The following is a 22,988-nucleotide window of genomic DNA, read 5'->3' on the forward strand; positions in this document are numbered from 1 at the left end:
GTGGATATTGGTCTCCTTTACTCCTGATTATAAGTTCTCTTGTGCTGGCTATAAAACATGTATTGCGTGCCCCTAGATAGTTTCTCCTACCTTATTTAGTAATTATAAATAAACAGAAAGTGTATGTTTACTCAGCTCTTGTGAGCAGGTATCTTCTATATTATTATGACAAGGAATACAGTGGTTCTTTGCTACAATGAGTCTTATAAGTGTTTTTGTTGTTGATACTATTTCATTTGGGGTAGGGTACAAATCCCTGTTCCTTACACGTGGCAGGAAATACTAGAAAAATCAGGGCTGGAGAATTGGCGCAGTGGTTAGGACATGCACTTAGCATGTGCAAAGCCCTGGGGTGTGGTGCGGTTGAGAGGGGGATGGGATGGTAATTAAGGCCTGCCCAGAGTCAAAAATAGTTAGAATTAAGACTAGAATCCCGTTGTTGGGACTTGTGGCTGTTTGCTTGGCTAAAGCGAGCCTTTTTCTTCTTAATTTTATTTCTTTTTATTCTCTGTGAACTGGTATTTTGCTTCTTTGTACTTCTGTGCATCGCATGCATATCTAATGTCTGTGGAGGGCAGAGGTTATGGAGTCCCCTGGAAATGGAGTTACTGATGGCTGTGAGCCACCATATGGTACTGAGAATTGAACCTCTGCGAGAATAGCCAGTGCCCTTAGCTTTTACATACATGTAGCTGACCACACTAATGCTGACACTGAGTTTTGTTAGCAGCAACATTATAGACATTATTAAACATGCTCTATGCTACATCACTCACTTAGCTAAGGGCTTCAGGTCTTTGAAGGCAAAGTATTATATCCACTTTACGGGGGGGGGGGGGGGAAAAGGGGGGGGGGGAGGGGGAGGGAGGGAGGGAGAGAGGGGGGAAAGGGAGGCGAGCGGGAGGAGGGGGGGAGAGAGAGAGATCTTAGCACCTGGGCCTGTGCTATAGCCCTATAATCCAGCTGCCTGGAAGACTGAGGCAGGTGGATCACAGGCTTGTGGCCTGCCTACACTTTGCTGATACTTTGTAGTAGGCTACTAAGAAAGTTCAACTCCCTTTAGCTCAGTGGGGAACATACTTGCCAGGTATGTGGAAGCCTTCAGCTCAACCCCCAGTATCAAGAAAGAAAAACGGGCTGGAAAGATGGCTCAGTGTTAACATTTTTTTACAGAGGACCAGGGTTCAATTCCCAGTGCCCCTATGGTGTCTCACAGCCATCCATACCTTCAATTCCAGGAGAGTCAGTGTCTTTTGACCTCAGAGGACACCAGGCACACACATGATGCATGTACATACATGCAGGCAGAACACTCATACACATGAAAAAAATAGATTTTTTTAAATTAAAATGCTTGTAGAATACTTCACATGCTGGTAAAGCATAAAATGTTAGTGTTGGGGATATGAGGCATTATTATTGATGGAGTGTATGAATTGCTAGTCCTTCTTGGAGAGAGCTATAACCTCTTTGTTTTGCTTGTTTCTTTATTTTTTGTTTGTTTATTTGTTTGTTTTTTGAGATAGCCTTTTGCTATGTAGTCTAGGCTGGCCTTGAACTCATAATTCTCCTGTCTCAGGCCCTTAGTGCCAGGATTTTAGGCACATTCCCAGTGCTCAGCATAGTGACCAATTTTTAAAGCACAAAACCCCATTTTCATTTGTAAGAAACCCATCTTTTAACTGATCATAGAAGTTCATCCTCTGGAATGATGTTTGTTGATGAGAATTTAGTAAATGTCACCTAAAATGAAATATTTGTGTATATTTTTTAAAGATTTATTTATTTTATGTTTGTGAATACACTGTTGCAGAAAAGGGCATCAGATCCCATTACAGATGGTTGTGAGCCACCATGTGGTTGCTGGGAATTGAACTCGGGACCTCTGGAAGACCAGTCAGTGCTCTTAAGTGCTGAGCCGTCTCTCAAACCTCCCTCCCCCCACCTCTGTCTCTCTGTCTCTCTGTCTCTCTGTCTCTCTCTCTCTCTCTCTCTCTCTCTCTCTCTCTCTCTCTTTCTCTGTGTGTGTGTGTGTATATATATTTTAATGAGGATTTACACATGATAACAGAATAGTGTCTAAGATACATTAAATTAAAACATAGTTGTAGAACCATGCTAGGATTTGCTCATCCAAATACACAGAAAAACCACTGGTTCCAGCTGTGCCTGCGCAGTAGATGGAATATCAGTGACCAGAATAAGAAGGGGACTTTCACTTTACACTTACATTCTTTATATAGATGGTCAACACTGCCCTCCACCGCAGTGCTGGAGACTGAGCCCAAGGCCCCTAAGCGTGCTCTACTTGAGTGGACCTTGATTCTGTAACTCTCATGGTTAGGGCAGAGAGGAGGCTAATACCAAAAGGTGTGGATTCCTCTCTTGATGTTTTTAAACTTTCAAAAAAATGTATTCTTTGACACTTGCATAAATGTATGTATGTGCATTGTTGATAGCTACCCCACCGATCTCCTTTCTCACCTCCTGGTACCCAGTGTCCCTTCATAGCCACTGCTGTTATTCGTTGATTCCCATGAATGCTGCCTGAGTGTGCATGGGCGCCTTGCCTGCGTGTATGTCTGTGCACCACTTTCATGTCTGGTGTCCACTAAGGCCAAGGAGGGAGGCGGGGCTTTAGTGGGGTACCCTGTGGGTACTGGGAGTTGAGCCTGAGTCCCCATGAAGAACAGCTGAACCTGGGGCCTTCTGAGGACAGCCAGTGTTCTTAACCTCTGAGCCATCTCTCTAGCTTGCTCTTGTAATTCTTTCTACCCTTCCTCTTCCAGGATGTTCTCTGAACCTTGGGAAGGGTTGGGTAAGGTAGATGTGCTACTGAGAGCTGATCGCTCAACAGTCACTCATTCTTAGTACTTTGACTAGATAGGAGCCTCTGTTAATGTTGCCATGGCTACGAGAAGTGTCTTAGATCAAGGCCGACAGTAGCTCTGATCTGAGAACAAACATACATATGTAGGTACTGACAACATGGCCATCTAGCAAAACAAATGTCAGCAGAGTAGTGGACACATAAAGTTAAGTGTTCTAGCAACAGGCCATTCTTGCTCTTTGCTACTCCTGACCAAGATGGGAGCAGGAGGGTCAGCCAGCAGCTACAGTGGTGAGAAAGTCTTAGAGAGCTACAAACTCTTGCAGAACAAAGGACATGGTAGCAGATGCTTAATCTCAGAGGCAAGTCAGTGAGTGCCAAACCAGACTAGCCTGCTCTATGTAAGTTCTCTACCAGGCCAGCTAAGACTATATAGTGAGACCCTGCCACAAAGCAAAAACAAGCCTGGTATGGTGGTGCATGCTTTTAATCTCAGGGTCAGCTGGATCTCTTGTCTAATCAGACCAGCCATGGCTGCATAGTGCGACATTGTCTCAAAAAGGAAACAAAGCAAAACAAAACAAAGAAAAGAACCAACAAAAAAGAAACCACACTGATAAAATGGACTTTCTCCTAAGGCCTGTAACCTGCCCAACCTTGGGCTTTGACCAGGTTTACAGTTGCCTCAGACAGAGCAAGATCAAATCAAATCGGAAAGTGTTTGCTTACCCCCAAAAGCCTCCTGCCAGTATTTCCTGTGGGTACTTCTTGCCTAGAAGGCCTGTACTGTAGCATGCAGAGTCTCTCACACTCGGTAAGACCACTGATGCCTTTTCCTCCAGCAGTCAGCGTAGGGCCTTTGGCAGTGTGAAAGCTAGCCAGCTGCACGTTTGCTGGTTAATTCTAGTTTGGCTTTTCTATGTCCTGCAACCAAAGTGTGCTGAGTCTTCATTAGAGCCTATGTAGTTGTAGTAGACAACCAAGAACATTGGGAATAACCTGTGTTGTTCTGGGGGTCTCTGGAGCCTCCTTGATGAGTAACATGTAGGGAAATATCTCATGTCTGGCACCAAATTTTTGTTTAATAAATCATGGTTTCTGGAAGCAGCAGTGTCCAATTAAATTTCTTCTTGTATTTTTAAAATTGCCTTATAAAGTAATGGGTTTCTATATGATTTTTTTTCATACATCCTTAGTTTTGGTTAACCCAGCCTCTGACAATCTTCCTTTCTCCTATCCTCCTTGCCCCTCCCCTCTTTCTTTTAAGTCAAAGTCTTGGTATGTATTCTTGGCTGGCCTGGAACTCAAAGGACCCATCCATGGCCTTCAGGTATGGGGTTATAGGCCAGAAGAGGATATCCTGTCCCCGAGACTAGAGTTACAGACAGCTGTGAACTGACATGTGGGTTCTGGGAATCAAACCTAAGTCCTCTTGTAAGAGTAGCCAGTGCTTATAACTGCTGAGTCTTCTTTTCTGCCTCTATGTCATAGTTGCTTAAGGAATACTGACTTGGGAGCCAAACAGGTGTATGGTTTCATAGATTGTAGTCAGGCTATCAGCTGGGCTGTCATTATCTCAAGATTCCGTTGAATTTGAAGGATGCTAGCATATTCATGTGTTTACTGGCCATGGTTTCTCTTTGGCTGTCCATTCCTTATGTCTTCCATGTCCACGTGTCTTCCTTGTCTGTGTTATAAGGTCATTCAGGACTGAGGTATCAGAGTGAGGGAGCATTAGAGTTAAGATTGGGCTAATCCAGGAAGTAGTTTATCAGCACCTCTGCTATTGCTCATGGAGATGAGTCCTGATCCAAGGGGAGGGGGACTACTCAAGGGTTTGAGAAGCAGAAGGTGGGGCCTCATTTTGGAGTCTAACTACATGATGGGCCTATGATAATATGTATCTTTGACAATATGGTAGAGTTATGGAGAAAAAGATGGATTGAGCCAGCACTTAGATGGGGGCTATTTATGTATTATCTCTTTGTGCAACACTGTAAATATTTTTTTTTCAGGTCCAGCACAGAGTCAAATGCAAGTTCCATCTGGGTATGGGTTGCCTCATCAAAACTATATGGCCCCCTCAGGACATTACTCTCAAGGACCTGGGAAAATGGCCTCCTTGCCATTGGATAACCAGTGCGATAATTACTACTCTCGTCCATATACAGTACCAACACAAAATATGGGGACTCCCAGCTCAGTAAACCAACCAGGAGCACAGCAGATGTATGGCAGAGGTCCTTCTGTCCCTCACATGGGGGGACCCACGCCAGGATCTTTCCAAGGAGCTCCAGCATCAGCATCCCACTCGTCCGCAAGTGTCTCCCAGCCCTATTCCTCTCTTGGGAATCGCTACAGCAGTCCTACCCCATACTCTGCCAACGCTTCTGTCGCTTCTCAGGGATACCCCTCCACCTGTAGTCATTATCCCATCTCAACTGTGTCGAATGTCGTGTATCCTAATGTCTCGTATCCCTCGCTGCCTGCCAGTGAGCCATATGGGCAGATGTTTACCTCACAGAATGCTCCTCCGCCTGCCAGGCCACTTAAAGAGTCATACTCTGGCCCAAGCACAGCTGTTACCTACCCATCGAGACCTCCACCTCCACCTTCCCAGCAGCACCAGCAGCACCAGCAGCAGAGTCATTCAGGATACAGTTCTCTGTCATGGTCAGGTCCAGGCCTTCCACCAGCCCAAGACAGCCTCATTCGAAACCAGATGGGATCCTTGGCTACAGCCAACAGCCACCCCACAAGTAACGGTAAGTCAGTGTGAAATTCACCAAACCATGACTGACAATCGGAACAGTAAAGTCTTGTTAGCAGTGGTATTCCTGATGGGAATCCTGGAGACCTGCTCACTGTTGCACTGTATCTGCTTCTGTTTCTGTGGTATGTTATTGAATCTCCCCAAACCCTTGTTGTGCCCTCATTCATAGTTAGCTCCTCAGTGGTCTTTGTGAAGAGCCTGCTTCCATGCCTTGAAAGCGGTCTCAGACAGTGTCTGTTGATGTCTTTGTCTCTGCCGCACTTGTCCGTAACATGACTTGGACACATTGAAGATTCTATTTTGATGATGTGTCTTGCTGGCCATTACTCCTTTTCATACTAACTCCACTATTATAGAAAAAAATGGTCAGAATCATTATCTCACCTTCCTTAAACTGTGTTTTCTACAGATAAAAACTGTTTTCTGCAGATAAAAGCTGCATTCTTATTAAATGAGTGCACTAAGATGAAGGATGAAGAAGGGGAATAAGGCCACGTGACTTCTTGGTAGTTAAGTCTATATTTAAACATTTGTATTTTTACTTTTTTTTGTTTGTTTGTTTTTTGTTTTTTTCAAGACAGGGTTTCTCTGTATAGCCCTGGCTGTCCTGGAACTCACTCTGTAGACCAGGCTAGCCTCGAACTCTTGAACTCAGAGATCCGCCTGCCTCTGCCTCCCAAGTGCTGGGATTAAAGGCGTGCACCACCACTGCCTGGTGTATTTTTACTTTTATAAGGCATAGATAGTACATATGGTAAAATATAAAAGTGTGTGTGTGTCCGCCAAGCCAGGAGATGTCACTATATATCTCTGGCTGGCCTCTATATTCCAAACTGACCCCAAACTCCATCAGTCTGCCTCTGTTAACAAAGTGCTATGATTAAAGGTGTACACCAAGATGTGTGTGTGTGTGTGTGTGTGTTCTGTTTCCATAGAATATTCTTACCTAGTTTGAAGTTGTGAACTTGAATCTAATTATGTGCTCTTGAAGGGAATGAAAATGTTTGCATAGCACTGGGTGGTGGTGATGCATACCTTTAATCCCAGCATTAGGGAGGCAGAGGCAGGCTGATCTCCGAGTTTGAGACCAGCCTGGTCTGTAGAGCAAGTTCCAGGACATCCAGGGCTACGTAGAGAAGCCCTGTCTCCAAAGACAAAAACAAAAAACAAAAGGAAAAGAAAATGTACACCCAGAACGGCAGCTGATGAAGCTGTAGTAGTTCTGGGTGCTGCATTTACATTGTAACGCTCCCTGCAGTCAGTGTCAAGGACAGTATGGACACGTAGGCCTAGACGGTTAGAGTGTTTCACATTTTAATTAGAATTTTATATTAGTACTGAACTGTACACTTGTATTAAGCAAATACTGTCGTAACATGGAGAAAAGACCTTCATTGCCACATCATTGGTCTTTGTAGAGATGCATGCTGGGGCACTGCAGACAAGGGTTAGCTTTAGGATTTTAGGTGATTTCATTAAGGAGTCCGGTGTGTTTGCAGTGCCGTGGTTAGTTGTTAACAGACTGAAGTTTTCGTTAGTTTATCCCATTTAAAAACTGTCTCTGTAGATGATGAGTCTCTAGTCCTGTCAAATACTCTAGTAGAAATGATGGTCAACATAGGAAAACAGAAGCCTTTTTTTTTAAAGTTTAAAGTTAATAACCACAGTTACTTCAGAGAAGGGTGATGGCAGAAGACAGCACTTGCCTTAGAGATTGGTTGGTATAGTTTGAAGGGGGAAAAGAAGACTCAAAGAGAAAAACAGAGACAGACAGAGATAGAGTCTGACTGACGTACTGGAACTTGCTCTGTACTAGTTTGGCATCACATAGAGATCAACTTGCCTCTACCAAGTACTAGAGTTAAAGATGTGTGCTGCCACACCCAGAAAGGATTATTTTTTTTCTGCACATGAGTGTTTTCATGCGTGTCTGTTTGGGCATGCCTGTTGCCTATGGAAGTTAGCAGAAAGTATTGAGTACCCTGGAACTTGAGTTACAGACAAGCGTGAGACACTGTGGATGCTGGAAACGGAACCTAAATCCTCTATAAGAGTAGCACATGCTCTTCACTGCTGAGCTATCCCTTTAGCTGCAGTGGACTTATTTTTATAGAAGACACATTTTCACTGTGTAGCCCCTGAGTGCTGAGATTAAAGGTCTATGCAGCCACATATAGTATTCTTTTAAGGCTATAAACTAAACACGTTAGGCATTTGCTTTACATTGTGGCAGTTTCTATGTTCTTGCTTCAGTCACATTCCCTTTGTGAAAAGGGCAAACTCTCTGTTGGCATGCCCCTCTGATCTGTAGTGTTGGTAGATCTACCCACTAACCATTAGTTGTTGGAAAGCCAGTCATGCCAGGGATGATTCTAGTGTTAGGAGATAATTGTGAGTAAAAAGGTAGATTATTTCAAGCTGTAGTCTGCTTGTGGCAGCAGACATCCACTGAACAGCAACAAGTGCAGACCTGCTATGTCTGTGACAAGAAGCAGAGGTGTAGGCCTTGGAGAACTCATGGTGAGCACATTGGCCTATTGTGGACTTCAGGGGAGTTTCCTCTTATGAAGTGATATTTTAGCTGCAATCTGAAGGATGGATTTCTTATGTAAGAAGTAAATTGTGGCCAAAATAAATATTTAAATTTTTAAAATTTAAAATAAATATTTTTAAAAAGGCAAAACTTTTTAAATTCTTCAGAGGAAACAGACTATCTCCAGAACTTTGGAGTGATCAAATTTTATAAAGAAAGCACACATAGTGCTAGAGCTAGCCATAGAGTTCAAGCATGAGAAACTCAACTAATGTCTAATGAAAAAGACATTTTTATCTTTAACAGGCAGTATAAAATGAAACAAACTAGAAAGTAGGAGGGAAATCAATATTTTTCTAGGCTATACCAATAATACAAATTGATGTGAAGAAGATCATAACTAAGGGAAGACTGTAATAGTCACAGATGATATAAATTAATCAGAGGAAATCCAGAATACCTACTAGATCAGTAAAATTGAGAGACTCTGACAGTACTGCAAGTTCAGTGAAGTGTCTAAGACTAGCTGCAACACCACAGGGTAAACTGAGGCAAGTGGCTTCAGAGTTGGCAATGGGCTGGGCACTAATGGCACCCAGCCCAGCGTTGGTCTCTGTAGATAGCTGCAGGTGATTTAGAAGGAAAAAAGGAGGAGATAGAAACCAATGTGATGGTGACTAGTATATTGCCACCAGTGATGGATGGTAGACAGCTGGGTTGCCAATGATGGTGGCTGGCAGTTAGAGAAAAGAAAGGAGAAAAGTCAGTCTCTCTCTCTCTCTCTCTCTCTCTCTCTCACACACACACACACACACACACACACACACACACACACACACACACACTGGATAAAGCAAAGCAGGCTTCAACCCTTTATTTTTTCTCTTTGCCCTTTTATACCCCCTAGGGCAAAGCTCTCTATGTAAGAAAAAGAACTACCTCATTCAAAAACAGATAAAATTGTTACATAAGAGGGAGTTACAGAAGGACTACTGATTGCATGTTTTCTATTAAAATTTGTACCTAACTAAACATTTTTATCTTGTCTTTCATTCCACAAGTTCATTATAAGTTCAAAGCAGTAGTTTTATCTATTATTTCACGAGTTCTTTATAAGTTCAAAGCAGTTGCTTTATGTATTTTTCCATATGTGTATTATAAATCCAGAGCAATAATTTTTTATGTCATAGATTAACAAAGTTTTTACCAAGAAACAGGTCACCTATCTTACACTTTATTTTTGAATAAAAAATAGTTTAAACTAGTTAAAAATAGTTAAAAATAGTTAAAAATAGTTAAACTAGCTAGTCATCCATTTTCTGTTCTTACACACACAATGGAACTACCCACTCCTTTTTATGACCTTACTTATCATGGTGCACACCTGTGGACCTAACCCAGAATGAATGTTTTCCTTGGTTATTAATTTGTTCCAAGCCCAATTTTCTTCCTAGTGTAACCTACATGCTTGTAACACATGGAACTCACTTGATTGCTTTTCTAGCCTATGCAGCCTTTGCTGTTTTGTAGGAGGAGGCATATTCTACTTTTGATTCTAATTTAAAATTTTCTATCAACTATTGTAAGGTCCTTAAGATCACCTTCAGTGATTTTCACTACTATGAATCATAGATACTGCATTCTAGAATTCTAACCTATTATAGTGATACCTGTAGGGCGTGTGGGACCTTGTTACCAGACAGGCATAAGAATGGTAAGATTGAATGAACTCAAACTCTGGGAATCTCAGAATTGAGAATGGCATGAATGGAGCCATTTCCTACCTGCCTCTCCCTGCTGTGGAACATGTAACCCATGGTGGTACCCCACTGAGGACCATGTGCACTGTTCATGTAACGTAAACACCTGGGGTTCTCCATGCTAATGAGATATCTAGATAGGCCTAATGAGCTTCCCTTCCTGGGCATTTCTTCCCCAAAAAGGTATTTAATCCCTGGTTCACCTCGAATAAAGGGTATGCATTCACATTAAATAAACCATTAAATAAACCAGTATGAACAAGCAAGGATCATCAACTCTTCATTAAGGATTGCTGTAGGGAAGGCCTTCGTCTTAAAGAGCTGTGCCTAAACTCCTGAGGAAGGCCTTCTCTCTTCTAGCCCCTTGGTACTTGGAACTCTGAATCAGACCAGGTTCTGCCAGTACTGGGGACCCTGTTTCTAACTCCCAGTGCTATGCTGGCAGAGCCTGGGTACACTGGAGACTGGGGATCACAGCATTTGTCCCAGACTCTGCTGTTTTTTTTTTTTTTTCTGGTGTCGTGAAGGAAAGCACGGGACTTGACCACCCGTTTTGCAGCATGCCAGCAGCACTTGGCCACCCCAGCAGAGAGTCAGGGCACAATAGGACAGAGGCCCTTGCTTTATTACATTTGAAATGAGGCATCTGGTTAGAAGCAGTAGACAGGAAGTGACTATAACAGTACAAGATGAGAGGTTCCCTTTGATGGTGGCCCCTGGGCACAGCATTCTGAGCTGGGACAACTTGTTACCACTAGTAAGCATCTCCTAGGAAAAGTCACTGTCCAGTGAATACCTGTAACTGATTGTTGAGATTCGTGAAACCTTTGGGCTTGTCCTGAGGGTAAGGCCACCTGGTTTAATTTTTGGATGAGACCTCTGTTTCTCCTCCCCCTTGTCTCACCTGGGTGGAGCCATCAGTTGCCTGGGTTTGTGTTTCTTTTCTCTGTATGTTACAGCTGCCCCATTTATTCTTTCACATTTTTTCAGACCTTTCCTGTATCTTTTTTTTAATTCTGATACATCACTTGGTCACCCAAGGTCTGCCGGCTACCATCTCTTATAAAAGTCTCACCCCTTTTCCTAAATGCCTACTTTAAATAAAAAAGACGTTCAGTAATATGCTCTTTAAGATCAACAGACAGTGTCATTGCACTGGATAACCAGTGATTCTTCAGCTAAGATTAGGAATGACCAGCATGCATTATGTGATCTGTTACATCTGTTTATCATTACAAAAACTACCAGCAGTCTTTGGTAATTTAGTTATTTCTTGAGATACAGGATAAAGTGGGTGGGTAACCAAAGTATAGGAGGGCTATGCATTGTAACTTATATTAGAATATAGAAAAGTAGTGAGTTGGAGACTTTAATACCCCTCCCCATTTTTACACTGTTAGTTAACATCCAATGAATCTGTTAGGGGGTAATTGTGTCCCCTCCAAACGTTCACAGGCAAGGGCACTAATAAGGTCCCAAGGCAGAATCTTATTACAGAGGATAGCTATTTGGAAATAGGATCTTTAAAGAGACAATTATATTCAAGTGAAATCATTATAGTGGGCCCAGACCCAATGTGAATGGCGTTTTTACAAGAAGACTAGAACCCAGCTGTACACAGAGACCATAGGAAATGAAGAGGAAGATGGTCATCTACAGCTTCAGGAAACACACCAAGACGACTTGTTCTCCATTTCCCAGCGCTGTGAGAAAGGAACTTTGTTGTTTTTATAAATACATAAATAAAGCAAGATGAAGTGTGAGCTAATTTATAAAATTCAGAGACCCCATTACCTTTATTCACTTTTCCTTGGTCACCATTGTGTAGTACAATAAGTAATAGCCATGGTTGTTAGTCTGTAAAGAGAAACAGCATTTCATTTTGTCTGAAAGGTAATGACTTTTTTGAAATGTTTTAGTAAAAAGTTGTTATTACAAGTTATTAAAACATTAGTGACTTGTTTTCCCACTTTGGGAGACATGTTCGTTTGGATCACCTTCTTTCTAGATACCAAATCGGTGTGATGGTACTGGAGCTCCTGTGGACTTAAGAGCCATTGTGTTTTGTTAGTAAGCTTGTTTTAACACGTTTCAAGTTTGTTGCTGTGGGTGAATGATTTCTTGTCTTCAGCTGCAGATTCTCTGTCTTGTCCTATTACAGAAAATGTCCAACTTCCCAAGTCCAGCTCCGTAGTGTCCACAGTCTTGCCAGGACCCTCGTCAACAAGAATGCCACCTGCTCCAAGTCACCCAGTTGGGCCTGTGCCCTCCGCCCCACCACCCCCAGAACAGATGCAGACCAAAGGTATGTGCGGAGCTGCTCATTTTATACATATGCACACTCATGTCTCAGTAACTGATTCAAAAATGCCACACTGTATAACCATAACTAACTGAAAACATGAAAAAAGTAATGTATAATTCAAACTCAAATAGGACAGTTTAGTCTTGCATGTTAATTTATAATTTTTATTGTTGATTTGATAATATCTGGGATGTTAAATTTCCTTTCTTACACCATTCTGGACTTTTTTTTTAGGCTAAATCAACCATCATTGTCCTACTTAGTGAATCTTTTGTCTTGTTAAGGTTTCTGTGCTTGTCGTTTGTTGATCATCCACAGTTTAGGGAGCGGGGGTGAGAGGTGCCGTGGATGTAACTTCTGTATGCGTCATTGACAGACCATGCGGTCAATTTAATGTTCTTGAATAAGTAAGTGACAGATCTGACATAGACTGGTTTGATCCTGTTTCTCCACTATCCTTTCTTTCAGAAGTTTTTTTGGTTACTTTCTATATGGCAAAAATTCCAAAATTTTGATGTTTCTGGCTAATCTGTTTTCATTTGATCGACTTTGTATTTCCAATTCACTTGAACTGTTTTAAGGACCTTACTGTGTGCGACACCCTCTAGCCTTGACTGTGAAAAACTCTTCTATTATGTTCTAAATCTCAGAAAAGGCCCTGTAAACCCTTAGAATGCTGTGTTTGTTGAGTGTTTATGTGACCAACAGAGTCCTTTCTGTCAGTTGGTCAGATGATGTATTGTAAATTTTCTTACTTGATTTGAAAGGAATCAATGATAAAACTATTCACCAGTTTCCAAAAGTCAGTGAGACTAGGGATAGAATAATCTAGTTCGTCTAAGTGTTTGCTTTCAGAGGGAACAGTGGTCGGAAGACTTTGCTTATCATGAACTTAAGTATACCCCCCTACCACCCCCCCATACCTTTCTGTGTCTTACACTGATGGTGTCTTCAGTTATCACTTTACACTGCACTCTGCCCCTAAACAGGTACAGTATTGCCTCCTAGCACAAAAAGACAGAGAAGAAACTCCTCTCATTTATTTAATGCTTATTATATTCAGAATAACTATATTTTTGTTTCATTAATCTTCATATTAATCATGTGGCACAAATTTCTGTTGGCAGATTAAAGAAATAAGATTCATAGAGTTGAAGTAACTTGGCCACGATTATAGGTTAGTAAGTAGTAAAGCAAAAGGTTACCGATTCAAACCTGCTATATATTCTTTCTATAAAATATTAACTTTTATTGTTGGCTGTTGATAGCCTTTTGATTTACCGAATATCAGCTATTTGCATAAATAGCAGAAAAATGTTATATTGGAGATGTGTAAATTTGTAACCCTTAATTATTCATTTGTTTTCTAAGTAGCACATTGTGTTTGCCTTTGAGTAGATCTAGGGTGTAGAATCTAACTGTCTATGTGAATCAAGAGAACTGTGGCTGTACAAGTTGTAGTCTGCATAAAATGGAGCTCTTGGAAGCTGTGCAGGGCTCCATCTTTATACAGTGTGCTGGGCTCACCTGACCACTACTGCTGTCCAGATCCTAAGTTCTGTGGCTGAAGACCTAATAAACCAGGGATTGAGAATTCCTAGGAAGTGTCTTTACAGAACATGCACAGACATTGTTATTGTTCCCTGAGTGCTACAGCAGAACAAGTATTTATGTAGTATAAACGTATTAGGTATTATATATAATCTAGAGAGAATTTAAAATATATAGGAGAATATGCATAGATTATACATACCATACCATTTTATATAGGGGCCTTGAATGTACAGGGACTTTCAGATTTTCTTATAGAAGCTAGGTATCGTGGCACTTGTAGATTTTATTTTTGTATATGTGTGTGGTGTGCAATATGTATGCATGTTTCCTTGAGTGAGGGTGCACATGTGTGCATGTGAGTGTGTAAACCTGATAGAAGTTGACATCGGGTGTCTCTTAGTCGATTTCCACTTTAGTTTGAGGCAGGGTTTTTAGCTGAACGTGGAACTCTACAGTTTCTTGTGGTTTAGCTAACTAGCTCACCCTAGGGATCCCCTGTCTGTCTCCCTGAATGCTGGGATTAGAGGCGGCTGTTCCACCTGCCTGACTTTTACGTGGGCTCTGAGGATACAGACTTTGGACCCCATGCTTGCACAAGTGCTTTATCAAACACCGAGCCATCTTCCTATCCTCCACATAGAATTTTATCCAGTGGATCTGGAAAAATACCTGGGAGTTCTAGAAAACATTCCCTCTTTTATTTTTACGTTTTTAAGAGTCAGTTTACAGAAGCAGATACGAAGGCACATTCACTGAATCCCTGTGCCTCAGAGGAAGAGCGTGTGAATTACATAGAGAGTGGGAAGAAACCAGGGACTGGCGACAGAAAGCCAAGCCAGCCTCAGCTGCACTTAAGGTTTGACACTAACCTGGATTCCTGAGACAGTAACTAACACGTACGATATTTGTTCATGTCAGGTACCACATGTCTAAGTGTTAGACTTAAGCCTTACAACAAGCATTTGAGGTAGTAACTATTCTGCCTTACAGATTAGTTAAGTGAAAAATGGGAAAGTTAGTTGTGAGGAACAGATAAAGTCCTAAGTGAATGTGTATTATTTAATACGAGCGTGTCCATGCCAAGGCCCTAATGCCATGTAGGCTAATGGGAAGTGGCAAAGCCTTCCCCAGCTTAGGCTCAGGGAAGTGGCAAAGCCTTCCCCAGCTTAGGCTCAGGGAAGTGGCAAAGCCTTCCCTTGGGTTGAGCATTAATGTTGACACTGTGCAGACAGCATAGATAGTAGCTTCTTCCTCCCAACCACAGCTTGCTCTCCTAGATGGTCACAGCCTGAGACTGCTCCCTTACAGGGACCTCCCACCAAGACTAGCTAACCCCTCCTCCTTTATGCTGCACCTAGAAAACAGTGCTGAGTTCCAGGGTTGCTTAGTAAGTGCTCTCCCTCAGAGAGAGCAAAGCCCACTCGGTCTCAGCTTTTCTGTATGTGTGTCTGTCATTTCTTCAGTGTCTGTAGTTTCTTCATTCCCGCGTCACCCCAGTCAGGTTTCCAGTACCTAGCCATGCTGGATGTGGCAAGTGGCGCCCTGTGAACAGAGACCCTGGACTGTGGGGAACTTGCATCGGTCGGATGAGGGAACGCCCCCCAGAGAAGTTCGCAAATAAAGGTAAAGAGAAAGATAAAAATAAAGGTAAAGGGGGCGGGGTGTAATTGTGAGCGTTAGGTCTAACACATCCATCGGCAGGCAGAGTCTAGAGATGAATGGTCATATGTTAATACTCCGAAGGATGTTTGAGGGAGCTGTGAAGCAGAGTGAAAGCATTCCCACTCCAGTAGTTCTTAGACTTGTTCAGAAGACGTACCCCTGGCTTCCTAAAGAAGGACAAGGCATTTGGTTACTTGGGAAAAGATAGGGAATAGCTAAGGGATGAAGGGCTGAGCACCCAAGCATATTCCCACTTACACTCACAGGCTTTGGAGTCTTATTGTATGTGAGTCCATAGATCCATGGTTCTTTCCTCAAAGGCTGTGTAGAGTGGATCTGCAATGGCAGTGAGGTAAACTGAATTCACAGGGCAGCCTTGCTCTGACTTGCCTGATGCCTGGACCCTAATACTAAGGAAAGTGATTATGGTAATTGGGGTTGAGGATCCCCAATCCCAGGTGACCGAGCTTTGCATCTGGTCAACAGTGAGCTTTAATGGACATAATCTCACCCCTATATAGCAAACCTTGTTAGGCTGATAGATTTGGGGAAAACACTCAGTTGCTTTCTCCTGTTGGAGTAAAACTGATCGACAAAATTCAAATGATACGCTGTCATGAGACTACCTTTTAAATCCTGAGAGGAGATCAAGCAAGCCTAGACAGCATAAGGGCCGTACCCCTCTGTAGCAAGGAGTTACTCAGCATATCCTCATTGGCGTTGCTCAGCCTCCTTCTGATTGGCTAAACATGGAAAAATCTTGCCTGCACCCAAGGGATTAGCTGCTATTTAAGACTGGGTTTACAGAATTGTGTGAGGACCAAGCATAGCATAATCTGGCTCATGGAATTGTTTTAGCTGTAGGCTTGCATATTTCTGTGTACAGGACTCAGGAAGGAACCAACAACCAATTACACTATCCTTTGTAAACTTGTTACCAACAAGTTAACATAGCTGCTTTAAGGCCACAGAGAAAATTGCCCTCCAATGGGAAAAAAACCTTGTGGAGAACAGATAGGACAGGACCAGATTGTACCCAGACTGTGTGGCCTGTTTCTTTGAAGCTGCAATGCCACCTTGTAGCTGACTGAGGCAGGAAAGGTACTTACATATCACTTGGGTTTTGAAAATGCTGACAAGACTTGTAAGGAGACATGTAGGCATTTTCAAAAGCAGTTACATTGACAAAGGATGACTAGGTTTTATGTGGACGGATGTCCTAGCCACCTTCTAGACATGCCTCTCTCATCAGTCTTTAAGTCAGTTATATGTCCTGAGGGGAAAATGGTGCCTGTTGTACGTAGAGGAAAAACAGGACATTTTGCATGTGATTGCTGGCATAAGGATTTCAAATTTTTAAAAACAAGCATGCCCCTGTACCCACTATGTCCCATGATCTGCACAGCTTCCTAAGTTTTTATCTGAGATGTTAGAGAGGAATCCACTGGGCTCTAACAACTACTCAAATGGGTATTCATTAGCCACCTGGATAGGGCCTGGGAAATGGCTGATGTCCCTTCAGACAACAGGCGCCATCATCCTAAGGGCCAACCATAAATGATAGGATAGACAGTAACTCTCAGCCACCATTGGTCAGCTCTGTAAGGTAGCCTCACGCAGTGGGGGATTGAACTTCAATTCCACCACCTGACTTAGACCACCCTCTAACGAGGGACAGTTTTAAGCCAGCAGGCACAGTAGGACTTATTTTAGGCAGAAGCAGCCAGAGCCTACAGGGACTACACATGCACCTGGTAGTAACAGATGAAGATTGTGCAGGGAGGAATGAAGGTTCTGGTTCAGTTACCCCAACTTCTTTTGATACTACACCTGTGTTTAAAATAGCTGAACCAATTCCCCAATGCTAAATGAAGAAAGGTGCTCATGCTTTGGGTCGTCATTGCACAGTTTGCTATAATTGCTTGTCAGGGTGCCAGAGGTCATAAAGTTGCTTTTAGGCCTCAAATTATACCCAGTATCCTTGTGCTCTTACAAGGCTGAGATATCTGAGCCAAATGGGAGTCTTTTTATATAGCCCAGATCATTGTATCATTAGATACTGCACCACTGACTTAATCCTTTGTGAGGTTTAGATAAAATTCAAGGTGTAGTTACTCCCGTGTTTACTCAGGGTGATTATTAAAGGCTCAGAGTGGGGTATCACATGACTGCTGCTTTTCACCAGCAGCTCTGGTCAATGCTTTAATGCATGCCCAATGGAAATTTGCCTCCCAGATCACTTGGCCATCAGAGAAGCCTGTGTGGGTAGATCAGTGGCCAGTCATAGGGGAACACTGCCTCCACTGTAGTTGTCTCCACTGTAGCACAGGTACAGGGCAGACACAGGGACAAGTTTATTAATCCTCAGAACACCCCTATCTATCTAAAACGAGAAACCAGGTAACTAGAGGCTGCTGTAGGATTTAAGGACATGGAGTCATGCAGGCAGTGGTCCCCAGCACCTCTTGTTGGACTGTCACATTTTCATTCATTATAGTTGACTTAAAGGGTTGCTTTTAACCATTTGGCTACATTCTAGCTATCTCAAAAAGTTTGCTTTGACCCCTCTGTTGCCTAATCTTGGTCTGTCTGCACAGCACTTGCCTAGGGTATGAAAACAGCTCTGCTGTGTGTTAGGAGTTTGTTGTTGAGGCTGGCAAGCTCATACCTGACAAAACGGTGAAGGTGTACATCACCCGCTCTGTAGATGATCTTCTCATCAGTCATCCTGATTTTACCAAACTGGCTGTGAGCTTTGATGGCCTCAGTAACAGCCACTGGATCTGGGTGTCTTCAGACTGGCCCAGAAAAGATTCAAAAAGTATCGTCACTCCAATACTGAAGTAAAATTACAGGGGAGCGTGCTGTATGCTCTCAAAATCTAGAAATTCACAAGGATTTCTTTCAAAACTCTTACTGGTTTTGAGAGCAGTTGGGAGACATAATTGGCTCAGACTTGGCTTGGGCACTTAAGCTATACTACCCAAGAACTTAAAGGGGGCACGGATCACTCTTCTCCATGCTGATCTCTTTTGAGGCTAGCTGAATGGAAGTGGCTGTGTCCCAGTACATACATAGGACCCAGCCAAGTCTGTCACTAGCTATCCTAAAATCACCCATGACCCCTACTGGGGCACTCTGGCAACTGCAGAGCATTTTGAAATCGTTGTATTTTGGGCGTTCCTTATCTAGGGTTTTGAACCTTTCCTCTGATTTGGTGGCAAAATTTATCTGAGAAGAACTTGAACACACTATAGGAATGCTAGATACAGAGCCAGAAGTAAATTATGTCTCATTCAGGAGATCAATAGCATTGACTCTGGCAGCAATCCAGTGTCTAGCAGCATTCTTTGGCTAATTATCCTGGCCAGCTTGATTCTCCTCTTCCACCATCCAAGGTAGTATACTGTACCTGACTCCTGGGTTACTTTTCCTGAGGTCATACAGTCTAACCCTTTGCGTTAACTAATCTATTTACACACACTCCTGACAGTGTTATAGCCCCTACCGCTCTACCACTCTTCCTCGGGTTCTGAAGTACCATACACAGTGTACTCAGTGAGTTGAACTCTGCAGTTTGCATAGTTTTAGATTATTTTGCCTTCCCCTTTGTCAGTATTTACAGCCTATACTCCTATATAGTAGGAGTAAGGCAAGCCTTAGAGATGACCTACACTGGTCAGGCACCAGCTCATAAGGTATACTATCTTTTCCATCGGCTCCTGAAACTCTTGTTTCCAAGTCAGCATCCTTGCTGTGTTGGCCGTATCTGGCCACATGTAGCCTTCCACAGACCACTGGCTGATGGTGATACATGGCTGACATCTTGTTCTCAGGGTCCTTGCTCTGCTTCCCTCTTGCTGTGCAGTCTGCCTTGATAACAAAACAAAACACCCATGGTAGTCATGCTTTGTGTCATCAAAACTCCTCCCCTGTACAAAAGACACTTGCTGTTTTCTGAGAACAGGCTAAGCTAAAGCAATGTGCCCACTGTGGTCCTTTCCAGCCTGTCACGCATGATGGCATTGACCCTAGAATGTTATGTCCTAGTGCTGTCTGGCAGGTGGATGTTCTTTCTTCCTGTCATCTCCTTTGGGAGAGTACAGTTTGTGCATGTTTCTGTTGATAGCTGTTCTCCTATTGTTTATACACTGTTCACACAGGGAGGCTGCCAGCATGCTGTTGCTCATTGCCTTGCTGGATTTGCTGATATGGGCCATCTACAGCATCTCAAGGTGGACAGTGCTCCTGCTTATAGCTTTTCTGCATTAACAAAACTTGTGTTCCACACAAAATAGCTCATAGCATAGATATTCCTCAGGGACAGGGGAACATAGAAAGACCCCACAGATGGCTCAAGCAACAATTAGAAAAGCAAAAGGGGGAAATTCTCTGCTCCTACCAGTTCTCTAAACAGGGCTTTATTTATACTAAGTTTTAATTGTGCAAAAGATGACATTAACAGAAGGTCACTGGTCACCAGAGAACAGGGAAATAAAACCCGAGGTGCTATAGAAACACATCGTGACAAGAAAGTGGTTTGGCCTGTTCCCCGCGCTAATGTGGGGAAGAGGGTATTCTTGTGTCTTCCCTGAAGGTGTGGAACAGCCACTTTGGGTACCTTCAAGGCACCTAAAGAGCTTTGGATGCAGTGAAGTTCCTGGTTGCAGGTGTGAAGAGGCTGAGACTGGAGCCCACAGAGAAACCGAAAGTGTGGCCCTTGAAGCCAATCGAGCGGTCTCCAAGGAGGAGGCCTCCTGCACAGACTTCAAGGAGGGCGACACCACCAACGTGGGGTCAAATAAAAAGGCTGATGCAAATGTCGGAGGAGGGAGCACGAGGCCTGGGGTTGGGAAATAACCCTGCAGCTATATTTCTGATGTGTCTGGTAATCATATCCATTCAGGTAAGTCCAGTCAGGGGAAAGCCTACTGGACCTACGGCCCCAGGCCATCGTTTTTCTCATTTAGTGGCTTGCTCACATCTTTCTGCTAATGGCATCCTCTGTTTGGGAGAGTACTTCTGTAGCTACCTGGAGTCCTGGTGGGCTCTCTTCAGTTGGTGGTGAGCTACAGCCCTTAGGTTTCGATAAAATTTAATGTCACACAGATGAATACTAGCATGCGTGAGAGCAGCCCCTTATAGCAAGAGCAGATGTGATTGGGGAATGAACCGAGGCCCATCCCTGGCTGTTTGGACCCTTAATGATAGTGTATATTTGGCCCAGTTTATGTCAGCACCCTCGGAATGGAGGAGGCTCATGTAAGATTGTTTCTCCTATTATTGTCACAAAACAGTCCTTGCCAAGTGCCAGGCTTCAATCTGTTGACCCTGTTAAAGCATTCCTTACACTTTGTTGGGCGCAGCAGCTGTTATGTTCTTCCCTCTTCTCCTTCTTACAGTCTGGTGTTGAGCATTTCAGCGAACCACCTCTGGACTAAGCACGGAGAGTCTTCGTGAACATCTCAGAAATAAGAAAGGGGGAGATGTGGGGAGCAGAGGAAGGCCTAAGTGAATTGTGTGTTGTTTGACATGAGCATGGCCATGTCAAGGACCCCAGTGCCTCAGATCCATGGACATGGCAAAGCCTTTTCCGGGTCAGGCTCAGGGCCAAAGCCTTCCCCTGGTCCAAGCACGAATGTTGACAGTGTGTACAGAAAGCATCAACTGCAGCTTCCTCCTCCCAACTGCAGCTTCCTCCTCCTACCTACAACTTCCTCCTCCTACCTACAGTTTCTTCTTCCTGGATGTTTACAGCTGAGACTGTTCCCTTACAGAGACCGCCCAAGACTAACCCCTCCTCCTTGTGCTGTACATAATAAACATGCTGAGTTCCGGGGTTGCTTAGTAAGTGCTCTCCGTCAGAGAGAGCAAAGCCCACCTGGTCTCAGCTTTTCTGTATGTGTGTCTGTCATTTCTTCAGTGTCTGTAGTTTCTTCATTCCTGCGTCGCCCCAGTCAGGGTTCTAGGACCCAGCCGTACTGGGCATAGCAGTTAATAACTTCATAAGCACTAACAATATATGGCTTCAGTATATGGCTGAACCAAAATTGAACCCAGAGTCCCAGTTGTTCTTTTCTTGTTTGAGACAGTGTCTCATTATGTAGCTCCTACTGACCTGTGACTCACTGTGAGTTTAAGGTGGCCTTGAACTCACACTTGGTATCCAGCTGCCTCTGCCTCCTGAGTTCTGGCAGAATCCCAGTATTTCCCTGCACTGTCACACTGCTCCTCTCTTGAGTATTTCTTACTGTTTTTGCTTTGCTCTCCCAGGACACTTTGAAGGTTGGTAGTTGTGACAGTAGTGTTTCCAGGCTGATATGCGCATGCACATTCACTGTCCTTACTCCTGTCTCCCACCCTCTCTGCTTCTGAAGAGGACCATGCCAGAGAAGTTGTAACGTGCTTCACCTATACCTGAGGCATCCTCAGAAAACAAAGTCTTATGTTTGGGTGCTGTCATTAGTCATTTAAGGAAGAGGATCCTTTCTTTGTAGCTACAGAGAAATTTTTAGACCTCAGTGCGGCATTTCAGAGTATACTTTTGAAGCCAGGGTTACCGTGTCCTTTCTAAGGTGGGGATAGAGCTGTTAACAAGGCACTACTTTGGGTGGAAAGATAGTGCCTACAGAATGTGCATGCGAGTGTTTCTTACAAAGCTGGCCTTTTGTAAGAGCCCTTGCAAAGTCTTCTAATGTTTGTCGCCTTGAAGATCATCTTAGGAAGATAAAAGTTGCTCCAAAAATCTAAACTCTTAAATTAAAAAAAAAAGGTCCTTCACAATAGGGTTGTTCTACTGAGACCAGTTCAGTTTCTTGCCAGTGTATCTGTCGGGGATGGGGGGTAGTGAAGATAGATAGCTTTTGTTAAGCTATCTCCAAGGATGTGTTCTGCAGAAGACCTTCAATAGTAAATACATCTGAATGTGCTTTTCAGTATCACTGCCATTGCTGGGGATCAGACCTAGGGCATGTGCAGCTTGGACAGGTGTCTGCCTCAGCTGCATCTCCAGACCATAGTAGTGATTGGGGGGATGATGGGTTATGTGTTTTCTTTACCTTTTCTTTTTCTTTTCTTTCTTTCTTTTTTTTTATTTTTATTTTTTTTTTTTGCAAGAAACCAGTGAAATTTGACTCCTGGGTCCATAATTTTAATTTCCCTGTATTCCAAAAAGACATTAGAAAATAGAAATTGACAAGGAAAGTGGGTTTATTAATTTGGAAAAGGGAAACAAAATGAGGGTGTTTTTTTTTCAACTTCCTTATAGCAATGTTCCATCTTTAATAGGAAAGATGAAACCCACAGAAATATACCCTCAAAGGTCCAGCTAGTATCAGAATAGTGAGATTTTTCTGAGAGAGCTCAGCAGGAGAAACCCCAGACAAATCTTATTTATTTGGTTTATTTCCTGAGCGTTCCTGTTATCGCTGCTGCTGGGGGAGTGTCCTCTTAAAGCCCAGAGTCTGTTAACTGCAGTGCTCTTCCTTCTGTCAAGTCCTCTCAAGTGTTCTTGGCCTCTTGGTTTCACTAAATTCCTAGCTCATAAGTCCGTGATTAGAGTATAGGGGGTG

At 43.2% G+C, this 22,988-nt stretch overlaps 2 protein-coding genes across 2 annotated transcripts in view; both read left to right on the top strand.

Annotated features, from left to right (window-relative positions):
- LOC114616515 (protein transport protein Sec24B-like) overlaps positions 1-22,988 on the top strand; it is a gene marked incomplete at its 3' end in the record, with an annotated part of 34,646 nt that overhangs the window by 9,195 nt on the left and 2,463 nt on the right. Inside the window, exons 2-3 of the mRNA XM_028761959.1 lie at positions 4,846-5,595; positions 12,058-12,201. Coding sequence (XP_028617792.1) covers positions 4,846-5,595; positions 12,058-12,201 — 894 coding nt within the window. The remainder of the gene's footprint in view (positions 1-4,845; positions 5,596-12,057; positions 12,202-22,988) is intronic.
- Positions 15,282-21,209, top strand: LOC114616516 (endogenous retrovirus group K member 21 Rec protein-like). The gene is made up of 3 exons (XM_028761960.1): positions 15,282-15,378; positions 20,088-20,323; positions 20,820-21,209. The coding sequence occupies exons 1-3, from the start codon at positions 15,342-15,344 to the stop codon at positions 20,856-20,858; spliced, it is 312 nt and encodes a 103-aa protein (XP_028617793.1). The 5' UTR covers positions 15,282-15,341; the 3' UTR covers positions 20,859-21,209.

This window comes from Grammomys surdaster, unplaced genomic scaffold, assembly GCF_004785775.1.
Source record: "Grammomys surdaster isolate TR1022 unplaced genomic scaffold, NIH_TR_1.0 332341, whole genome shotgun sequence".
Lineage (NCBI taxonomy): Eukaryota > Metazoa > Chordata > Mammalia > Rodentia > Muridae > Grammomys > Grammomys surdaster.

Bases quoted from the DNA above. Each gene is read 5' to 3' on its own strand.
- LOC114616516 (XM_028761960.1), top strand. From the start codon at position 15,342: ATGAGGGAACGCCCCCCAGAGAAGTTCGCAAATAAAG. The intron at 15,379-20,087 runs GTAAAGAGAAAG...TCCTGGTTGCAG, and splicing joins AGAGAAGTTCGCAAATAAAG to GTGTGAAGAGGCTGAGACTG. The intron at 20,324-20,819 runs GTAAGTCCAGTC...TCCTTCTTACAG, and splicing joins TGGTAATCATATCCATTCAG to TCTGGTGTTGAGCATTTCAG.